Source organism: Mustela putorius, unplaced genomic scaffold (genome assembly GCF_011764305.1).
Source record: "Mustela putorius furo isolate JIRA1106 unplaced genomic scaffold, ASM1176430v1.1 tig00003863_pilon_pilon_pilon, whole genome shotgun sequence".
NCBI classification, from domain to species: domain Eukaryota; kingdom Metazoa; phylum Chordata; class Mammalia; order Carnivora; family Mustelidae; genus Mustela; species Mustela putorius.
In genome coordinates, this window is record NW_025422015.1 from 19,789,722 (window position 1) to 19,812,716 (window position 22,995).

Here is a 22,995-nt window from a genome sequence, read left to right on the forward strand (position 1 = left end):
TAGGCTTTTAAAGGCCAACTCCCTAGATAGATTGATCGATCGATCGATAGATGTGTTATGTAAAATTATTTTAGAACTTGTAATTTTATAAAAATAATTTTTAGTAATTCATATAGAAATAACTTTATTATATTTTTTTAAAATTTTATTATCATATTTCAAAAGAATTTTTATTATCATATTTTGAAAGGTTCTCATCCTTGTGCATGATAATTTATTATATTTTTAAAACTCTTAGCTGCTGGGTCTCCAGAGGGACATTGACAAACCAGGATGGGTTCCAGACCCTTGGCACACATCCCAATTCGGCAGTGTCCCGTGAACACTGACAGAAAGAACAAGGCATATGAACCTGAGTCCCGAAAATGGACAAAGAAGCAGGGTCTCTCCCCTGTCAGGAGCATTTCCCCCACAATACAAGAAGCAGGCTTGTGACTTGCCCCTCGCCTCACACCCACTCCTCCTTAATTCACTACCTCAGACTCTGTCTGAAGGAGAATGATAGAGCATCAAAGGAAGGGACTCTTGTATCTCAATGGGTCTTTCTTTTGGTAGGAAACCCTATTTCCCACCCAGCAAAGTGGGAAAACTCGGAAGGTGAAGGAGAAGAGCAGAGTGGCAAGGACAGTCTTCTGCTATTCAAGCGGCTCCAGCCTCTGTTCTGCCATGTCCTGGACTCCGTATCCCCATGCTGCCCTGTGTCACTCAAAATCCCCTCCTGGGTTGCCTCCCTCAAACTACCTTTTAAGCGTTTCATTCTCCAATGTTACTTATTTCTTTAATCTGAATATCGGTGACCAATTGCCCAAACACATAGAAGCTAATCAATATGGCAAACAGAGATAAAATGAATGACAAGTAGAGATACCAAGTAATAGGATATTCTTATCCAAATGTGAGAATTTGACCTGATTCTCCTTGTGGTAGAGAAATATGTTGTTTTAACACTAATTTTGGTGTGTGTGTCTATGTGTGTTTGTGTATAGTGAAACATGAGGATATTAAGACCACAATGGGGAAAATATGTGGAAATTTAGGACATGAATGAACCTATAAGAGAGTGCTTTCAAGTCATTTTACAAGTAAAGATTAAAGCAGTGCATAATAAATGATAGATAATAGAGATATCACCAGAATGTTAAGTTTCTTGGGGGGCAACTATTAACTACATCTGGTTTCTTTCGTTGCTACAGATATGCCTCCCATACCTAGGAAAATGTCTGCTGTGTACTGGTACTAAATATTTGTTTTCTAATTCACTAGATAAACCACTGATTTAATTTTCACTTAATGGTTTGTGTTCACTATGCTCATGAATTAAATTCTATGTTATTGTGGATTCTTGCATTTTTATTTGTTCCTCCCTCTAAATAGTCGATCTTTTTTAGATTATTTTTTTGAAGTCACCTATGTCCCAGGATCCTGGAAATGTAAAATGCGTTGGATATTTCTTATGGGAGGAAATTCAGACCAACTTTATTTGACCTGCTCTTTTTCCTAACCCCCTACAATGGCAGGGTTAAAGGGCCCTTGCTCAGCCTATGATAAAAATGTGCCCGCATACATGTCTAGTCCAGTCTATACACATCTCAGGTCTTTTCTTCTCCATCTCCCTTGCTGTTTTCTCCTCCTGTAAATGTTGGCATTCCCTAGGTCCCAGTCCTAGTCCTGCTTCTCCTGCTCCTGCTCCTCTGTTTATTCTCCCTAAGTGATCTCATTCATTCCCATGATTTTAAATCCCAGATGCGTGCTGCTGAATCCCAAATATATATCTCCAGCCTTGACTTCTATTTTATTTATTTTTTAAATATATATATCTATATTTTTCTTTTTTAAAGAATTTTAAATAGAAAACTGTGTTTTAAAATCACAGAGTGTGCATCACACATTTGCTGTACTAACATTAGATTATAAAACTGGGTGCAGTGTCAATTTAATTGCCAGCTGTAGAGAGACCAGATACATGGTAAATGATCAGTATTCATTGCTCGGTTTTCTTCATGTCCAAGATGCCATCACAGTTGTTAAGACCTTAAAAGATAAACTTAGGATTGGCAATTATAATTATAAGATGCCATTGAAGGTAAGATACAACTCTACTTCAGAGTTCCCAAAATGTAAAAAATCTGTATCTGGAGATCAATGAAATATGATACTGTTATTAGCCATTAAGAAATACTTACTGAGGGCCTTCTATTGTCCATAGTTTTAGCATTGGGAACTGTTAGGTATATAAAAATACTATACATACCAGCCTTGACTTTTAAACTCCAAATCTGTATATGTCTGAATTGACATTTTTTAAAAGATTTTATTTATTTATTTGACAGAGAGATAGAGAACACAAGCAGGGAGAGGGAGAGGGAGAAGCAGGCTCTCCGGTGAGCAGAGAGCCTGATATGGGACTCAGTCCCAGGACTCTGGGATCATGACCTAAGCCGAAGGCAGCTGCTTGACTGACTAACCCACCCAGGCACACTGAATTGACACTTTTAACTGAAGGTCTTATAGATAAAACAACTAAAACATTTCAGTAAATCTAAAACAGAGATCTTCTGATTTCTACTCCTTCTTTTACCCCCACTTATAACCAGTTGTCTTCTCAGTCTTCCTTTGGTCAGTATATTTCCCTGAACAATATATAGGCCTGTACACAGGGTATTGAACATTGTAAAATCACCCAGCCAACAGCTCAAACTATGGAGGCATTTTAGGTTCTGACCCACCTCTTCACATTCTAACTCCAATTCATGAACAAGTATAGTCATTCAATTCCCTTGAATCTGTCTACTTGTCTCCAGGTCTACTCTGAACATCCAAGTCTAAGCTACCATCATTTCTTGTTAACTCTAAGGCAACATACTACTCTTTGTTATCAGTCTTGCTCCTGGAAGAACTAGTCTGCAGCCAGCAGCAAGGAACTCTGAAGTCAATGCCCCCATACCGCTCAGTGTGCATCAACCCCTTTATACTTGGAAAACCATAAAAAGTTGTCACTGTGACTTGCAGAACGCTGTCTGAAGCATCCCCTCTGCACCTCTCCAAATGTAGTGGATCCTATTTACCTCTCCAAGCTGCTGTGCCCCACATATGATGTACTGGCTGTCCAACAGTTCCAGAAACATGCTTTCCTGTGTTACACCTTGCAAACTATTGTTTCCTGTTGCAGCAATGCTCTTCCGTTGGTTAGTTTTTGTTTCATTTTGTTTCTTTCTTGACAAGTTACAAATATATAACAGACATCCACATACCTCTTTCTGAAAATTAATGACTGTTTAACTTTTGTTATTTTTCCTCAGTTTTTAACATTAAATTATAAAACAATATGAAGTCCCGTTTGTTCTTCTTCCCGCTAAGTTCCATTCCCCTGCCTCCTTATTCGGAACAAGTAATGGGTGCTATTAGTTCCTTCCCTTGCATCCATTTCTTTCTTCTTTCTGGTGCAACTTTAACTTTGTTAAGGCACACATGCACGCACACACGACCAATATCCTCATATGTTTTAGCAAGAGCCAATTGTGGCCGGATGTGGCCAAGGAGATATGAGGTCAGGTTTCCTGGAGGCTGTGCTTCATTTTTCCCCAGGTTATACCAGGGGACACCTGTAGCACTTCTTGAGGGTCCTACCCTCTCTACTCTGCCTCAGAGGTTTGCCTTTAGAGGACAGCCTGCAGCAGGATCTGAGGAATTGGGCTGTCTGAATTTCTGATCCAACGCCAAAGCAGGAAATAAATGGTGTTCTTGTTTGCTCAGTCTTCATATTTGTCATCTGCTTATCTTGCATAGCTCTCTACTAGTAACTAAAAACAGCATCAGCAACACGAACAGAAGGAAGTGACTTCCTAAATGTATCCCCTCTCCTCCCAAAAATGAAAGAAAAGGATTTTTCTTTTTACATCTGATCATTTTTGTTAATATATTATTTTATTATAACATGTTTTAATACATTCCTTATATATTTATTATTTTATTATTATATATTTATTTTGATATACTTTAATATGTTTATCTTATTTTTATTATTATATTTATGTGTGTGTTTCTACTCAGTGCTCTGAGAAACTTCCTTATATAAGGTTAAGTCTCCATTCAGACATAAAGTGTTTAAAATAACAGTGCAGAACTGACCTCTCTGTCTCTTCTCTCTGCCTGTAGGTTGCGGCATGTTTACTCTCCTGTCATCCGCCACAGCTGCTGTCAGTGGCCTCCTGGTGGGTTATGAACTTGGGCTCATCTCTGGGGCCCTTCTTCAGATAAGAACCTTATTAAACCTAACCTGCCATGAGCAGGAAATGGTTGTGAGCTCCCTCCTCATTGGGGCCCTTCTGGCTTCCCTCACTGGAGGGGTCCTGATTGACAGGTCTGGAAGAAAGGCTGCCATCATCTTGTCATCCTGCCTCCTTGGCCTCGGAAGCCTAGTCTTGATCCTGAGTTTATCTTACACAGTTCTCATAATAGGCCGCATTGCTATAGGGGTTTCCATTTCACTCTCTTCGATTGCCACGTGTGTTTACATCGCAGAGATTGCTCCACAACACAGAAGAGGTTTTCTCGTGTCCCTGAATGAGTTGATGATTGTCACTGGCATACTTTTCGCCTACATTTCAAACTACGTGTTTGCCAGTGTTACCCATGGATGGAAATACATGTTTGGCCTTGTTATTCCCTTGGGAGTTTTGCAGGCAATTGCAATGTATTTTCTTCCTCCAAGTCCCCGGTTTCTGGTGATGAAAGGACACGAGGAAGCTGCTAGCAAGGTTCTCAGAAAGTTGAGAGGCGTCTCGGATACAACGGAGGAACTCACTATAATAAAATCTTCCCTGAAAGACGAGTATCAGTATAGATTTAGGGATCTGTTTCGATCAAAGGACAACATGAGGACCCGGATAATGATAGGCTTGACACTGGTATTTTTTGTGCAAGTCACTGGTCAGCCAAACATACTATTCTATGCATCAACTGTTTTGAAGTCTGTTGGTTTCCAAAGCAATGAGGCAGCCAGTCTCGCCTCCACGGGGGTTGGAATCGTCAAGGTCATCAGCACCATTCCTGCCACTGTCCTTGTAGACCACATTGGGAGCAAAACCTTCCTCTGTATCGGTTCCTCGGTGATGGTAGCTTCACTGGTGACCATGGGCATCGTGAATCTCAACATCCCCATGAACTTCACCAGTATCTGTAGAAGCCATAGCCCTATCAACAAGTCCCTGGATGAGTCTGTGTTTTATGGGCCAGGAAATCTGTCAGCCCGTGATGACTCTCTTAGAGAACTCTTTAAGGGGATGACTGCCCACACCAGAAACTCCCTAATGCCCACGAAAAATGATGTGGATAAGAGAGGGGTGACGACCTTTCCAAGTGCTGGACTGAGCCAAGCTGAATACCAGACAGTCACAGACCCTGCGGACGTCCCAGCTTTCTTGAAATGGCTTTCCTTAACCAGCTTGCTTGTTTATGTTGCTGCTTTTTCAATTGGTCTAGGACCAAGTAAGTATTTTATTTTTTTATTCCTTCCTTCTTTGCCCTTATGAATGTTAACAGATTGCTTTTGACCATCAGAGCATCTTACGGCTATGGTACATTTTACATAAAACTACTAGAAGTAAGATGGGGATAATACTGGCCACCTGATGTTTCTGCTAATGTGGAAAGTATGCTTGGCTCATACTTCCTTTATGAATGTGCAGGTCTGGTATTCAACAGAAAGATTAGTTTTCCATTATCTGTCACATGAGGATAATTTAAGAGCAATTGATTGGAGTAAACCAGACCTCGAAAGATACATATTGCCCAAGAGAATATATTGTTTTGTGAAAGCAGTTTACTGGGATAACATTTTCTTCTGTATCATTCCTGAGTTCTTTATAAATGGAAGAAAAAAATCAATCATTCAGATTTTCTTAAAGGCCCACTCTGGGAGGCATTCAGTAAAGAATGAGGGACAGGAAACAATGAGCTGGGAAGGAGGGTGGATTATTCCTTTAAGGACCATGTGTTTTATCACCAGAGTAACCTCCCTGAGCACTTTACTCATTAAGCAGGAGAATGGGAGTCAAGGTACTCCCATTCAATACAATATAAACAATTTACAGGGAGATAGCTACACAGTTGTCTTATTTTATACAGCCAGTCTACTCCGACGACGAAGCTTAAACACTTCTCTTGTGCAAACTCTCTAGAGTTTTCTAGAACAGGTTGTTGCAGTTCCTTGTCTTGCAGCCTCTTACCCAGTCTAAAACTCTTTAGCGAAGTAAAGTGCATCTCTTACACCTTTCTTTTATTCTCTCAGACTTCTCTCCCCTTCTCCCTTTCTTCCCTCCTCCCTCACACAAAGTCTTGTTGTTGTTTACGAGGATCAAGGACCAAACAAATGTGCTCAAATAAAAGGAAATAGTGGAGCTTGGGAACATGAGAAGACATAGGTTATGCTGAAGGAGAAGGAATCTCATGGACAAATTTTGGTTTCTGGTGTCAGTGTTTCCAGAAAGAAGGTCACTTTAGGGCTTGCTCTGGTGATGTACGGTTAAGTCATTAACTCTTCATTCAGGTGATATGTATCAAGTGGCTAGTTTTTCCCAAGAACAAAGAACTATGCCAGATGTTGGGGAAATAGTAATGAACAGACAGACACTGTCCCTGTCTTTAAGGAGATTACACCTGACGTCACTGAGCTATATTCCCTCTGTCTGCTGCTTTCTGGTCGGAGACTGGTGGGTTTGGCCTGCTTAATCTCAGTTATTGAATAACTGGATTTGCACAGGGCGGATCCGGCCTCTCCTGCAGCTCTGTTTCCTCACCGTGCAGTGGGCTGTGAGATCAGCCTCTGGATATTGACTCTTTCAAATTCTAGAATGAGAGAAGGAATCTCATTGACTCTGCTCTTTGCTATGCAGAGTCATAATTGGTTGTTCACGGACACCTCTAGGCCACATAGTCCAAACTATGCATGACCAGAGCTGGCCCTTCCTCTGGCATTAAGAATAGATGGGTCTGCTTACGAGACCTGTACATGGACGGATAGAGTAAATACTACAATACCATCAGCTTCTGATCTCTCTGACTTGTTTCTGAACCCTGACCCACCTTGTTAGGACTTAACAAAGACAAATATTATTAATGAACAGTTTCCTAGAAACAGGTTTCTACTATATTTCAGGATTTAGTTATCTTGGGTGTGTACCTGGGAGACATTTGTCTTAATCAGTTTGGGTTGCTATAACAAATCACCAAAGACCATGGCTTAGACATCAAAGGTTTATTTCTCACAGTCTAGAGGCTGGCAAGTCCAAAATCAAGGTGCTGGCAGATTTGGTTGTTGGTGAGGGCCCTCCTCCTGGTTTGTAGCCGGCCATCACTTTCTTGGTGTGTCCTCACATAGCAGAGGGATGGAGAGAGAGACCTAGCTAGCTTTATTATGTCTCTTCTCACAAGGGCCTTAACCCCATCATAGAGCTCTACTTGATGACCTAATGACCTTCTACAGGCCCTACCTCCAAATATCACATGGGGAATCAGGACGACAACATATGAGTTGTAGAGAGGACACAAACATGTAGTCCAGACAAATACTTACGTCGTTACTCTGGTACAGGAAGCTAATGAACTTTGAAAAAGCATCTTATACTTTTATTTTTAGAAACTCTTTAAAGTCTACCAGAAGGGCAAGAAAGAAGTGTTGGTTTGTACCAAGGAACAACTTAGCCTTCTTTGTGAACTTTCCTGTATTGATAAGTACAGTCAGTTTTGCTCATATGATAAACATCAGGTGATAGTGTCCTCATTGATTTCCTTTGCCAGCATCTTTTTTTCTATAGATTTATTATAAAACAAAATATTTTTTACATCAATTTTCTTGATATGATTTTTTGAAATATCAAGAATCAACTAAGAATCTAAGGAAAGCTTAGCAAAAAGAAAAGGATGCTTTCTTTGTTTTAAGTCAGAGACGTTGATCTTAAACTTCAGAACCCACCCATTCATGGTCAGAGTTTTCCCCAGCTCATACTCCCCTTCTCCCTTTAGTTTTTGGGTGACTTTGAAAAAAATGCAGCAAATTCTCAGCACTAATGTATCAATCGATGCATTATTTTATTAGAACAAGAATTCCTCTTTTCAGGAAACTTTAGTTCGATTTTGGGAAAAAATATTGGGGGCTGTTAGTTATGTGCCTTTTAGGATCCTTTAAATAGTATTCTATGTTAATTTTTTTAAATGTGATTTGGGCTTTAGATTTGACTAATATTTATGGACACTTCTTACATCAGATACATAAGAGGAAGGCTTTTCATACTTTGGAGCATTTCATTTTACTTTCACCACAAGCCTGTGAAGAAAGAGTATTCACCAAATTTTATAAATGGTGGCACTCTATCTCAGAGAGGCTAAATAACTTTCTCAAATAGTTGAAAATATCTCCTGTCTTCTGAAATTCAGTGGTATTGCCTCGTCAAGGACACGAATAGACAGTCCAGTGTTGGTCTTGTTAGTAATGTTAATTCCTTTTAGTTCCCTCTGCCATGAAAATACATTAGAAGTAAGAATGAATGGAAATAGTGAATCACTGTCCACTGTGCTTTGGGCCACTCTGCATTTTATGCAAGAAAGAGATAGTCTCTCTTTTCTGAAAATCTGCTCTGTAAGCGAGCATGTCTGTTTATGAGGCTGAGCTATACTGGATAAGAGAGGGAGGATAATGATAAGTTTTGATGTGTCTTCACTTGAATAACTGAACTTGATTCAGATAATGTTTTATCTGATAATGTGTATTTGGTTAGAATTCAAGCTCAGCCATAACAGAGACCAAAGTAACAGTGGGTGAACTAAGGTAGGAGTTTGTTTATCTCTCATTTAGCACCTGGGTAGTTCTGGGGGCTGTGGAGGCTTCCAGGGTCAAGTGCCAGAAGCCTATCGATGGTGTTTCAAACCTCCCTGTAGCCAGTGCTTTACTGTTGGTTCTCTATCATGATGACTACTTAGAAATACTAAGATGCATTTTAAAATTTTATCACCCTTTTATGATGGCTAATGGGCCCTTGGGAATAAGGGAAAGGCAAGAAGTACAGTCAATGAAAGGGAGGCTGGGTGTAGAAGGGCCTGGATAATAAGGCACTGTGAGCAATTCCATCAGGGAAGCAGAACCACTGTGAGGGATGCGGGCAAGGACTTTCCTACTAGGGTTGCGCCTCACACTGGGGAAGATGAGAAGGGAAGACAAAGGGGACGGTGAGAGGAAAAGGAGAAGGTTGTTTCTCAGGGTCACAAAGGGAAACTGGTGAAGAAGCCTGTGGAAGCCTGGGGAAGCCTGTTGCCTCTGCCTCAGGCTGTGGCCTGAGGTCTCTGCAGGTCAGCAGGGTACAGGGAAGAAAAGCTGGACTCAAAGCCAGGACAAATTGGAATCTGTGAGAAGCAACTGGAGCCCGTATCTGTCTCTCACCGGATCAACTCTGAGGACACTGGTCACCTTCAGAAAAACAGGTGTCCTTCTCCACAGAATCCTGACTGTGTGCCTGGTCTAGTAGTAGGAAAGGCTAGAGGAGGGGACCCATTCACTGGCTGCTTCCCCAGACCAGTGAGGAGAGGCAGCATGTCACAGCAATGTGATAAGCTGCCGTGATTTCTAGGACCCAGCACGGGGCTGATGTGTCACTTTGGCCTTCCAAGTTTCTTGCAAATATATTTTCCTACCAGCCCTCACCAAAAACTACACAGAGGAGGGAACTCTGGGAAATGTAGTTTCAGCTCTGCTAAATGGACACAGTATAGAACCGCCCAAGTAAGAAATTCTGGACTCAGAAAGAATAGCTGTAAATATGGAAGAAAAATATTCCAGAAGGTCAACGGCCCTGAATTCTCTCTTCAAATGCTGTGATAGGTATTTATTTCTTTTAATTAAAACATTAATTGTTAAAATGGATGACTCGCTTCCATTCCATCTCTTTCTGAAAAGAGATGAGGTCATTAAATTAATGTCTCTTGGCTTTTGTTTCTCTAGCTATAAAACCAAAAAACACTCATTTGCTAATGCACTGTAAAAGCCTCCACATTTATTTTCTCAGGGGCGTTCATGATCTCCCTTGAGCTGATGACTCTCACTTATCTCTCCAATTCTATGGTGTCATATGGCTTCTAGTTCCTTTTCTCCTAATGAGTACTGGATTTTTCTACTTGTATGCTTTACTATCAGCCCAAGGTGATAATTCCATAATGTTGAATTATTTTCTGCCTTATGCCAGGGAAATGTCCCTTGCTGTCATTCAGTCTGGTGGGCCTTTTCTCAATCCAGTCAATGACCAAATGTTCTTGCATTTCCCCTCACAAATGGCTCCTATGTGTATCTTTTCCTTCATTTCTGCCATCCTAGTCTACCCCATATAAGCTCATGCCTAGATTCCTGGAAGACCCTTCTTGTAGTTCTCTAAACACTGCAGGTCCTTCCCATGTTCACCCATCCGCCATGGGAGAGTACCTTTGTTACCATGTTCCTCATGTCAGCACGGCTCTCGAATCTTCCATGGCCGCCTACTTTCTACCAAATCAGAGAAGTCAAATAACTTTCAAGATGAAACTAAGATGAGAAATGATCTAGCCCAACATATTCCTTTTGTAGAAAAGGAAGAAGTCCAAGAAAAAGAGGTGACACAGATTTAGGACTAGAACCCCAGGCATCTGGACCCCCATTGCATCCTCTTTCTACAACTATCTGACCCATCTCTGAGGGAAAGAGGGTGTGATTTTCAAGGCCCACCATCATCTTACTCAGCTCTGTCTGCATGCCTGCACATCTCTGGGGGCACCATTTACCTTGTAGTCATTGGCTTTGTGCTCTGGGGCTACCATTCGTACAGAAATACATGTAGACGCCTCCTCATGCCAGGAACTGCAAAGTGAGGGACGCTCCCTGCCCATGTGCAGTGCTCTCTGTGCTGCTTTATCTCCACTGCTCCACACCCCAGTCAAGGTCAAGGGACACAGGCCCTGGTGGCCCTTCTCATTCCCTTCTACTCTACCCAAATCCTTCCTATCTTTAAGATTTAGTAGAAGTCTTAATCTCCTTTATGAATTCACCCCGTTTCTTAGAGATCTTTATTTGTATGAACTAGGAAGTGTTTCTAGTGTAACGTAGTTCAAGTCTGGGAGACCAAGAGCCTGAATTTAGAATCAGAAAAGCCGGGTTCTTCCAATTCCAGCCTTCCTGCCTACTGGCTGTGTGATCTTTAAGTTAGCTATCATCTCTGAAGCTGTTTCACATCTATGAATTGTGCATAATAATGCTTGTTCCATCTCATGGGGTGTAGTGAGTGTCCTATGAGCTGATGCACGGGTGTGTTGGGGTTGCTGTTGCATATGGTGGGAGTAGAAGTCACAACCGGTGTGATAACACGACTTAGTCCTTCATGATGAAATGTATTTCTTCTGTATGTTTGTTTTGGCTTATTAAACAAATATTAGAATAAGCTCTTTAATGGAAGAAATGACATCTCATATGTTCTTCCTTCTCTGCCTCTAAGTGAGCATTGCGAAAGTCTGTTTGGAAACCACGAAGGAATACATTACTCTTTCTAAAAGGGAGGTTGGGGAAGAAGGGGTTTAAAAACGAGATGCGAAAATAAGAAAGATCTCGAAGTGTGTTTTTACGTGGGTCAAGCTGTCCAGGGCAGGCCAAGTGCCACATCAGCTGAAAATTAGAAGTTTCTGCACACACTACTGTCCCTGCCAGTCACTGTCATGAGGCTTTTGGCAGAGCAATCCATCACTTGGCCATAGTTCCAAAAATCTCTTTCTACTTTTGCTCCAAAGATAAAATGTTGGGAAGTCAGGAGTGCTCAGAAATAGGGCTTTTCTTCGTTAAATTGTGAGGAGTTCTTTGGGAATTTCAGACTCAGAGTATCTAAATGTAGCTCTGGGTTTGTCTTGGATACCTCTGCTTTTTCCTGCTGTATGGACAGTTCTTTTTTGCAAATGAGATGGAGAATCTCATGGTTGAAGGAGGCTTGGGTATGGGAAAAAGAAATGACCCTTCATCTCATGGTTTCTCCAACTTATAACTGCAGTTCCAAGGACTGAGCTGGATTACATGTAAGTAACAAGGTATGGGTTCAATTTTTTAGAAAAGGGAAAGCATAAACTTTGAAGCAGAGCACCTCCCAGAGTCGAATCTCAGCAATGCCACTTACCAGCTGTGCAACCTTAGGGAAGTTAGTTAACTTCTCTGTGCCTTATCTTGTATCACTTATAAATGTGGTTACAATTCACAGTTATCTCATAGTATTGTGAGGAGTAAGTCAGCTCATAACAAAGTCCTTAAAGACTGGCCCTAAAAAGTGCCATATAAGCACTTGTTGAGTAAAATAAACAGGACTAAAGAGCTGGGTATTTACATGGGAGACGGGGAGGCATGAGTCGGAGACAGAATCCCAAATCTTCCCCTCTAAAGAGAAAAATCAGTTATTTCACACCCATAGTTTGGGGCTGTTGATTCTTCTAGAGTATTTATAAGGGATCTAGTAATTGTCCTTGTTTTTCTTGCCAAGAGTCAGTCGTTTATGTCCGTATTTATGCAGTTTTTCTATTGTAAAAGAAAACATATCCTGGGAATTCCGATCCAGTCACCAAAATTGTATTCTCGAAGATTGGTATAAACTGCACAAACTAGAGTTTAAAGAAGGTTTTTATTAGAAGCAAGGTTTTCATACCAGATCTTGGATGCATTATAAAACTTATAAACCTGAAGTGATTATTGCCCAGGTATTTCATTTACAGCGTATATTGCTTGTAACAGACGCAAATCCTTTGCATAAACAGTAGTATAAAGGGAGAAGTACTTGCTTTTATAAAGTAAAATTGAAAGCAAGACTAAGACCATTTTTATTAAACCTTCTTAAATACAGGTTGGCTTAGAACAACATTCCTTCATCGTATTATATCACAACATAGTTTCTCCAGCCAAAAAAAGTGTTTCTACTTTTAGGTTAAAGCATATGTCCTACATCATTTTACTTTCTGGTCCTCTGGTTCCCTAACTGTAAAATAATAAGGTTGTTTTAGAATCTAAATCCAGGAGGAGCCATGAATTCGACTGGTACCAAGTAATCTCACATTATTTTATTTTATGCATTTAAAATGTTATTCAAAGGAATCCATAGTCTTCGCCAGCTTGCGAAAGGGCTCATGACCTGAAGAAGTTAAGAGCCTCTGCCCTCCATTTGTCAGTCACTAATACAAAAACTCCTCCATCGAGTGAAATCAAGATATAGACTCCATTGTTTTTATTAGAGACCTTCCTTTATTTGACTTTCCATACTTCCTTTTTCACTTTAAAATATGTCCAATATCTTAACCTTACCTTCCACTGTGTTTCTGGGGGGCTCCTGATCATCAGTTAGCTCCTTTTACTAGCTGAATATTCATCCATGATTGTTCAAACTTCAGGGTAGAACCAAAGATTCCTGACATTGTGGGTACATGGAACTACACGAAGATTTCTCTTCTACTCATGCTTCAAAAGTAAGACACAGAAGAGCCCAAACCCAAGGCATGCAATTATTTTCTCATGAGTTCATCTGAGGTGATATTTGTAGAGAAACCCAGCCCTCCTTAAGTTAACCACTGTGACATAGAAAAAGTGTGTGGTTATTCTTTTCACAATAATTAGGGCTTTTCAAAATCCAAACATTCTTATGTTCATAAATTAATTAACCAACCTCCTCTTCCATCTCATGACTGGAATCTCTTCATGAAAGCAGATGAAAGGAATTTGTCCAACGTCACATGTCAAGTTCAGTAATGAGACCATGACGGTTATCTTTTAACTACCTTTGTATTCACTCATTCAAGCAGAAACCTCACCCTGGAGGCTGAGAGACAGGTACCACCAAATCACCTCCCTGAGTTCTTCTACCAAACAGACAGGAGTTCCAGCAAGAAAGCAATGTGGGGGGGACCAACAGGAGAGGGAGGAAGTGGTGGGGATTCGTTCATTCACTCAGGTATGCAGCGTGTGTGTATTGCTGGCCCCAGTGTTCAGTGTGGCGATTCAGGAATGGGTGGGCGATTCGGGGACGGGTGAGTGGGGTCCACAACTTGCCCTCATGGAGCCAGTGGTGGGAACAGGCAAGAAGCAAGAACATGAATACCTGTATAATACAGTGTCAGGAGGGGCGAAGTGTTCAAATCTAGGTGGAGGTAAGAGTGGTAAAGAAACAATGGAAGGATAAATGAAGGGGCACCTGTGGAGGAAGTCGAATGGTCACAGAAGGCCTTTCTAGGGTGGTGACATTGGGCCATGACTTGTATAGAGAAAGCAAAGTGAAGATCTTGGAGCAGGGAGTTTTAAGCAAGGGTGATGGCAGGTCAGGTGGCATTGAGGGGACACAAGCTTGAAAGTTTAGAGGCACAGTAAGAAAGCCTGTTGAGGCTGTGACACAGAATGCTTGAATTCTGATCAGGCTTTGGCATCTGGCTGCCTGGCCTTGAGTTCCAGCTCCAGTGTGTAGAACTTTGGGCAAGTGAGTGCCTCTTTCGAGTTTTCAGTTTCCTTACTAGAAAATGGGGCAATCCTGTCCGCTTCACAGAATAATTGTGGGGACAAGTGAGGCAATCTGTATAAAACATTCCTAGTTCATTGCCTCGTGTGTGGTATGGACTCTGTTCAGTTAGTTATTAGTGCTAAAAAATGTCAAACTTTAGTCTACACATGACATGAATAGTTCTGATAATGCCAACCCTGACCTCAGCAAGCATTTTGCTTAAGCCGTGTCAGGACACGCAGGAAGTGCTCCATGACCCCAAGTTGAATTATGATGCTGTAGTCTTCCTCACCTCCTTCCCATACACTATTCCAGTTGGGTCAAGACTAAAAAGAATAGATTTGTACTTTGAATTATAGGCTAATTCTGGATTACTTACACTCAGGAGATCTTCCTAGAAAATCAGACAGATTTTTCAGAAAGCCCTGAGGCGTTGGGGAAGGATGAAAGGTGTCATATAGCCTGAGAAACACTCTAATGTCCACCCTTCTTAGTTGGTGCAACTGGTTTAGTTGTCCTGTGTGTCCTATGTGCACACAAACTCTGCCTTTTATTATTATTATTATTATAAACAGAGATCTCAAGTAGGCAGAGAGGCAGGAAAAGGAGAGAGAGGAGGAAACAGGCTCCCTGCTGAGCAGAGAACCTGACTCGGGGCTCGATCCCAGGACCCTAGGATCATGACCTGAGCTGAAGGCAGAGGCTTTAACCCACTGAGCCACCCAGGTGCCCCCAAACTCTGCCTTTTTTTACTGCTGTTTCCTCCAGCCCAACCTAGAGCCTGGCCCACAACAGAGGCTCAATGGATATGTGTTGGATGGGTCAAAAAAGTGTTTCGGGGACTCTCTCAGCTTCTTGACTAGTGGTTGATATATCTTGATCCCCTGGTATATATCTGAGTCAGTATATAGGGAATTAGAGATAAATGTATGGTGTGGAGAACTCCGTGTACATTAACCAAAAGTTGTAGCTGAATAAAGTTACTCAATTAAGGACACAAGGCTATCTCTAGTATTTGATGACCTAAAGTTTGTGTTTTTTAAATTTCCTAAAATTAAAGTCATTTAAAAAAGTTTATAGTGTTAAACAAGATCCATTTCCAGATTTCTATTTTATTTCTCCAAATACAAAACCCAGCCCTTCCCTTGAACACAAAGATTGAGATTAGCAATATCATGGGTTAATTTTTCATACCTTGGTTTAGTAATTAGATGTATTTGAACCTGACTCTTTACAAAAGAAGACTTGAGACCATTTCTTCACAGTTTTCCTAAGAGAAATATGTGAAAATCTGAACCTGACATTTGGGGTTTGCTTATTTAATTAATATGAGAGTTTTAGAAATATTTCAGTGGATTATCTCAGGCTTACCAAGCCCATCAAATCCCTCAGATGTAAATGGGCACCCTGTAGTTAATAATGATAATAAAGGATCTTTGCAGGAAAATCATACCATAGCCACAAGTAATCAAACTCTCAAGAACTGCAAACTGGCTAATATTTTAGCTCACTTGCAAGCTAACAAGTTATCCTGTCATAGTTTTATGGATTTTGGAAAACAACAGAAGAGTTCTTGATCAGAGACAGAGAAAATTTATTACCCCCCAGAAGAGCAATGGCCAAAATATCAGCATTGCCCTGTCTTCTTAAGCCCCAGTACCAATAGGGCAACATGAAGGGAACCAGATGACATCTGCACATACACTGGGTCACTTTTGAGAAGAGGAGCCCCAAGTCTAGGGAACCCAAATGTTTTATAATAGACACTAAGCCACCCTGATGTCCTCTGTGGAAGAAGATACTAATTTACTGGTTAGTAAACAAGCCTTTGTTCCAGAGGAGACACTATTTCTGTCTTCCAAGGCAGTTTGTTCTACAAACATCGTTAGAAAAAGAGCCCAGAAAAAAACAGTCCCTGTTTTTGTTCCTAAGACATGCAGAACTGCAGGAGAGCCATGGAGAATTGTCTCACAAGTCAAGCATCCTAAAAAGGCCACTCTTCCTATTTTAAATAAAAATCTAGCATTTTTTTCAAGGCTCAAAAACTGTAGAATCTAACTTTTTGTTTGGTTTAGATTTATGGAGTTTAGCCAGCTTTTTGGAGGATGGGTATCAGTAGGAATCAGAAGACTCATCTGCCATAACATTTAAATTTAGATTTTATACCCAAATAATTCTAGCTCTTCAAAAAGAAATTGTTTGTGTGATGGTAGCACAGCTAAAGATTTTGACAATTCCCAGGGATATGAAACAGCAGGTTCTAATTTAGAGGTTTACTTAGCTGCTTTACTACAAGATATGCTGGGTTTACAAGGGAGAAGCTTACAGACCAGAAGTACACCCAATGTTTCAAAAATGATTTTGATATTCTCCATATTTTTTTCCTAGAATCTAGGTCTTTAATTTTCAGAATCATCACAGTTGAAGTTAGTTTTTGTGATCATCTTTTTTACCCCCCTGCCATTCCTATGGGATAATTACATTCCTTTAGAGAAAAGGCATACTACATAAATTATTATGCTTTATTTTATTATTTTGATTTTTTTAAAAATATTTTATTTATTTATTTGACAGAGAGAAACCACAAGTAGGCAGAGAGGCAGGCAGAGAGAGAGAGAGAGGAGGAAGCAGGCTCCTTGCTGAGCAGAGAGCCTGATGCGGGACTCGATCCCAGGACCCTGAGATCATGACCTGAGCCGAAGGCAGCGGCTTAACCACTGAGCCACCCAGGCGCCCTTATTATGCTTTAAATATGAGAGTTTCAGTATCAACTGTAGCCATTAAACAATCACATTCATACACTGGTTTGTGTAAGGATAAGTTAAGTGTGTAAGTTTAAGATCTTTCACATTTTTTCTTTTAAATTTTAGGTTTTAGTTATCACCCATATTCCCATCCATATTGTTTCTTTTTTCCAATTAATGAAGTTAAAATCCATTTTCATTGATTAAAGAGATGAGTTATTCAGTCCTCTGATGTTAACCATTAAAATAATGTGACGTAGATAAAAATTAGTGTCAATAGTTTTACACTAAGTTTGTATCCAGGCAAAGGAGGAAAAACTTAAAGACATATGTGCCCTTACCTAGTTAAATCCTCTTTTCCTCTTTTGAGTTAGATGATGGAGCCGGCCAGTACCTAACAGAATCAGTCTAAAAATTGCATTTTTGTATCCTGAGCACAACTCAACACACAGTGAAATGACACCATCAATTCTGTTACCATGGGCAACTGTTCACATAAAACAACAGTGTTGAACTTTCCTCTCAGTCCTGTGCCCTTGAGAACTGTGAATATCAGACAGTAAAGACATTAAAGAAACAGACAAAGGTTTAAAACACTATGGTAATAAACACAAGCTTTCCTTTTTTACTTTATTGTTTTCCAGAACACAGTGTTAAGAATTTTTCCAGGGAACATTTCTAACACTAAAAATCATAATACCTTTCTGATTAAAGTGAAACATCAATCATCAAAAAACACAACATAACATACCTGAAGCATGACATTCCAGTTATAGTTTAAATAAGAGGTTAATTTCTTGGAAGACATTTATTTTTCCATTTTGAATCCAAGTTCAGTGGTCTGAAAATTCAGATATTTATGCTCCTGAGGGTTGATTTTGCAGAGTACTGCCTCAAGGATATGTCAAAGAAAATCAGCTTCTTGATTTTTAGGAAAAATCTGTTTCCTACAATTTCTTCTTCCTCATCTCCCTAGTGATAATTGTTCTTCCACTTAAAGTGGAAGAAAGCACACCTATTATCCATTAGAAAACTTACAATGATACATGTTCCAAATTATAAAAACCTCAGGAACAATAATCAAAAAGATAATTGGAAATATTAGTGTAGGTGTGGTATTGAAGAATGATTCTAATGACTAGATAATAATCCTTTCAGAGGCCTACATATTGCCAACAATTTGCTTTCAGCAAAATTAAAGGATGACCTAACCAAGTGATCAGCTGATAAATCATTACAAATAACTTTTTTTGTTAATTCAAAGAATTGAGTGATTCTTGTATCATAAAATTTCTTCAACTCCCCATCTTTTTTCATTATTCTTGAGAATAATAAACTTCATCTAAAGAGTAGAAATATATCCTGTTATTCTAGAAGTTACATTCCACCCACACATACATAATAAACAAAAAACTCCCTGTCTGTTAAGAGAGGTTTCTTTCAATAAATTTCTCTTTTTGTATCTCACAGTTAATTCTAAAGATTTATAATATATTTCTATAATTTTGACCCATTTTGTGTTAATTATTGTGTTAATAGTTGAGAAAAATTACCTAAAAGTTTTTATGGAACATTAAAAAAAACCTAAAATTTCAGTTTATGTTAATTTTTGTCAGAGCACTTATGATGGAGTGATCAAAAGACTTTGAGTTTAAAAATGCATTGAAAAAAGATAAAATTCTGAGTTCAAGTGAAAAACAATATAAAACCTACTTTAAATATCTTATTCCTGTATTTTTTAAGTGGATGATGACGAATATCAGATAGGTATTGTGTTTCAATTCTACCGGAAATATTTAGAAGAGTGAAAAGTGCTCTCTTTTATATGTTAGAGCTTATAATAAAATAGAAATTGCATTATTTAATGTCATTTATATTTACAGTGAGAAGAAAATTTGATGTTGACTTATAAATGAGAGAAAGTACTTAGTTTTTCAAATTATTTTAAAGCTACCCAGTAAGAAAATTTAAAGACCAACACCAAAAGCTTTTACTTATTCTCAACAGGTACTTGTTCACAAAAGAGTTTCATGATCAATTCTGACATTTTTAAAAAATTGAGAGTTATTCCATTGAGTTCAATTTTCCCTAAAATGTTTTCAAAAAATTATTTCAGTTAGTGTTGACTAGAAGTCATTAAGAAAGACTGGGGAAGATTGAGGCTTTATTTTGTTGCTTTTCTTGGTTTATTTAAGTAATACAAGACAATATTGTTGAATGAAATATTTACTTTAGAAGGGGCCAGGCATGAGCCCAACTCAGAGTAACTGAGAGAAAGGGGAATATGAGAAATAAAAATAAGAACAAATGAAAGCTACCACATCATAGCTGATGTTGGAGATGGTGGTCCATGGTAGAGTGTCTTTTATTAAAGAGCATCCCTTTGCCTCTTAGAGAACTTAATGAAGCCAGGATTTAAACATCTGTTTGGAAGGAAATGGGCATATGTCCCTTTCATATTCACATTTAAAGGATCTCTTGGCAGACAGAGAGCTGGGTGTGCCGTGTACCGCTTGCCTAGGCAATAAAAGCCATGGGATTTGGCTTCATTTTGGCAAAGTATCAGAACACCGACTCCTCTTCAAATCAAGTTGTTGAAAACTCTGCCTCCAGAGTTGCTAGGAATTCCCTGGCAAGAGTTTAAGACCTCCGTGAATCTTTCATACTTGGAGCTAGCATGCCAGGAGGTTGAGGAAGACTCAAATCAAGGCAAGACAAGGGCTTAAGTGACCGCCTCAGTGGCTTATAAGGAGGGGCCGAGGACGAACGTGGCATGTTACCTACCTGTTGACAGGTGAGGTCTTCCACATGGATTGCCCCTACTAAAGCAAAGCCATGCCTTCCACATCACATGGAGACACCTCAACATATTTGTCCTTCACATCTTTTCGTGATGCTCTGTGTGTCTATAAGCGCTGTCTGCAGATTTCATCTGGATCAGGCAAGTTCTGACGGGCGGCCCTGGAGATTTAATACCATGTGAAGGAAAGTGCCAATATCTGTGGGCAACTTGTGTCCTGGCAAGTCCAAAATGTCCTCTATCCTTGCAGCACAGGGGAGGCCTTAACGACATGTGTGGACTCTGACATTTACAGAGGGGCATGCTGTTGAGCTCATTTTGGAGTGCCAAGGTAAAAGGTGGAAGGATGGAGGTCAAGGAGGATTGTTCCAGGGCCAGCTACACAGTTGTGGTGGCCCTCCCTGGAGAAGAGGTCACTGGGTCTCTGAATACTCCATGGATTCCTTACAAACAAATAGCGCAAGCATTCCCTGTGGGTCTGTCATCAGGGCAACAGAGAACGAGGACACCCAGAGAGCCACCACTTCTTCACCGTGGCGGTGGAGATAGGTTGATTTTCTCTGGGGGAGAAATGAGACCACCTCATTGGAAAAACCAGCAGTAATTTGCAGAAGTCTTCCACTTGTCCCTGCAAATGTCAACATATGAAATCTCCATGTGATGGTTTCCATCTCTGTGCTCTTGACTTATGAGTTGAAAGAGAGCTGCTGCGTTTTTTTCTACGTTGGACATTCCCAGCACCTTTCCAGGGACCATGGACGCCTGTCAGATTCTGGCCTCATCTTGCTCCTAAGACAGCCCTGGGAAGACTCTTACCCTTTCAGTCAGTTTTATCTTGTTGTAGGAGCCATTTCAGAACTTTATTTCACTTTCTGGATTTGACAATCTGTGATTTGGGGCTGCTGAAATCATCGTTAAATAATATTCTCTTTATTTTTGACTTGACAGACTCCTTTTTGGGAGCTTGGACCATTCCTGTCAAAACCCTTGTCAACTGCTACAACACGCAGTTTGTCAATATTAGATAAACCAAAACATCAATTCTTGAATTCTTTCTATTAGATCAAGAAACAAGAAGCTTTCAGCAACGATATATTATTTTTAGAAACGTCAAGTGCAAGGTTTGCCTGACAATGTCTCATCAAAGATGGAGGGAAGTCTCTCTTTCAATGTCCAGCTCGTGGCTCACTGGCTGGTTCGAGTGCCCAGTTGAATGATGCCTAGGACGGGCTTTGAGTGTAGACTGTGGGTCCTTTTAGGCAAGCCTTTGACAGTTTAAACTGAGTGCTTATAACTCGAGATTTGTGACACAGTCCCATCTTCTTGTGGGTGAGCTCCACCACTTTCTGTGATGGTAAGATCAGCACATTCTCATCTGATGCCAACATGGGTCTCATGACCCCAGCAATGATTTTCCAAGATCCCACCAAGTAATTCCAAAAGGTGGTCACGGTGAAAGGTGGGGAAGGGAGGAAGAGGTTTTGGAGCTAATGAAGTGGGAATGGAAGTAGGTTAAGAAAACCTCTATGAACTCATCTAGAAAAGAAGGAGTGACACTTCCCCAACCTCCTCCTCATGGCTACTAGAGTAAAAGGTGATGAGGGATTCCCCACAACACTGTGACAGATACCAATGGCAGACAGGGGCACAGGGCACTGGTCAGTGGCATAGACTATTTAACTTCAAAACATTGTATTTACATAATTTTATCTTGCGTTTGTCCAATAGTAGGTCATTACAAAGGCTTCCACAGAACTATACGGCTGTCATTCTACTCAGACAGAACCAGATCCCCAGTTTCACAAAACTCAAAGACAAGTTTACCTGAGCACTGCATGGGTCTCATTAAGAGCAAAGTGATCCTACCAAAGATATAATCTGCAAGAACCTAATATGGTTTGGGTGGTAGGAAGTGGAGCGGAGGGATACAGAATTTTCTTTTCTTTTTCTTTTTTTTTTTTTTTTTTAAGATTTTATTTATTTATTTGACAGAGAGAGATCACAAGAACGCAGAGAGGCAGACAGAGAGGGGGAGGAAGCAGGCTCCCCGCTGATCAGAGAGCCTGATGCAGGGCTCAATCCCAAGACCCTGCGATCATGACCTGAGCCGAAGGCAGAGGCTTTAACCCACTGAGCCACCCAGGTGCTCCTGGGATACAGATTTTTCATTTTGAATTCCCTGTCAATTAGAATAGTAATAAACATGTTCCTTTTGTTACAGTTATCTTCCGTGCCCTAATGATAACCCTATGGTGGATTCACTTGGAAAAAGATAATCTAGAAAAAATGTTTATTCAACTCTCTGCTATAATTAATTTATTTTCCTTACTTTAAAAGAACAAATTTAGTATGAGCAGATGTTTTCTGTCCGGAGTCTGGTCTTGTCAGGAGAGGTGAGTTGTTAAATTTGAGGCACATCTGACAGCCCCATACCCACAAAGGCCCATACCCACAAATGAGTGGTGGCTGGCATTGGGGGGGCCCTCCCCCACTGCCTCCGGTGGGCTAGGACACTGCAGCTGGTCTGTAACTGCTGGCTTTCCAGCACAAGGTGACTTCACCAGCAATGAACGAGGGCTGAGACAGCTCCTACGTCCATCCTTTCTGCAGAACCAAATGCTTATGTTCTGCATTTACTTATTCATTAACAAGTATTTATTGAGCTATCACCAAGAGAGCACCATGATTAAAAAGCATGAGTTTCATGGACTGAGTGCCAGGACTCAGTGCCCCCTCAGCCACTTCAGAGCTCCGTTGACCTTGGCAAATGATTAACTCTTGAAGCCCGAGTTTCTTCTCCTCTAAAGAGGGATAATAATAGTTCCTGACTTGTAAGATTTGGGGACGATCCCTGGAGGTAAGGTTCATAAAACACTCTACCCCTTGTAAGAATGTGTAGCTATTTTATTAGGGTGCGTTGGGCTTG

The 22,995-nt window shown here is 40.3% G+C and overlaps 1 protein-coding gene across 7 annotated transcripts in view; it reads left to right on the plus strand.

Moving 5' to 3' along the window:
* Positions 1-22,995, plus strand: part of SLC2A12 (solute carrier family 2 member 12) — a 52,393-nt gene that overhangs the window by 14,565 nt on the left and 14,833 nt on the right. For all 7 annotated transcript variants that reach the window (XM_004740234.3, XM_004740233.3, XM_004740230.3 and 4 more), the window contains exon 2: positions 4,156-5,487. In XM_004740234.3, the coding sequence (XP_004740291.1) occupies positions 4,156-5,487 (1,332 nt within the window). The remainder of the gene's footprint in view (positions 1-4,155; positions 5,488-22,995) is intronic.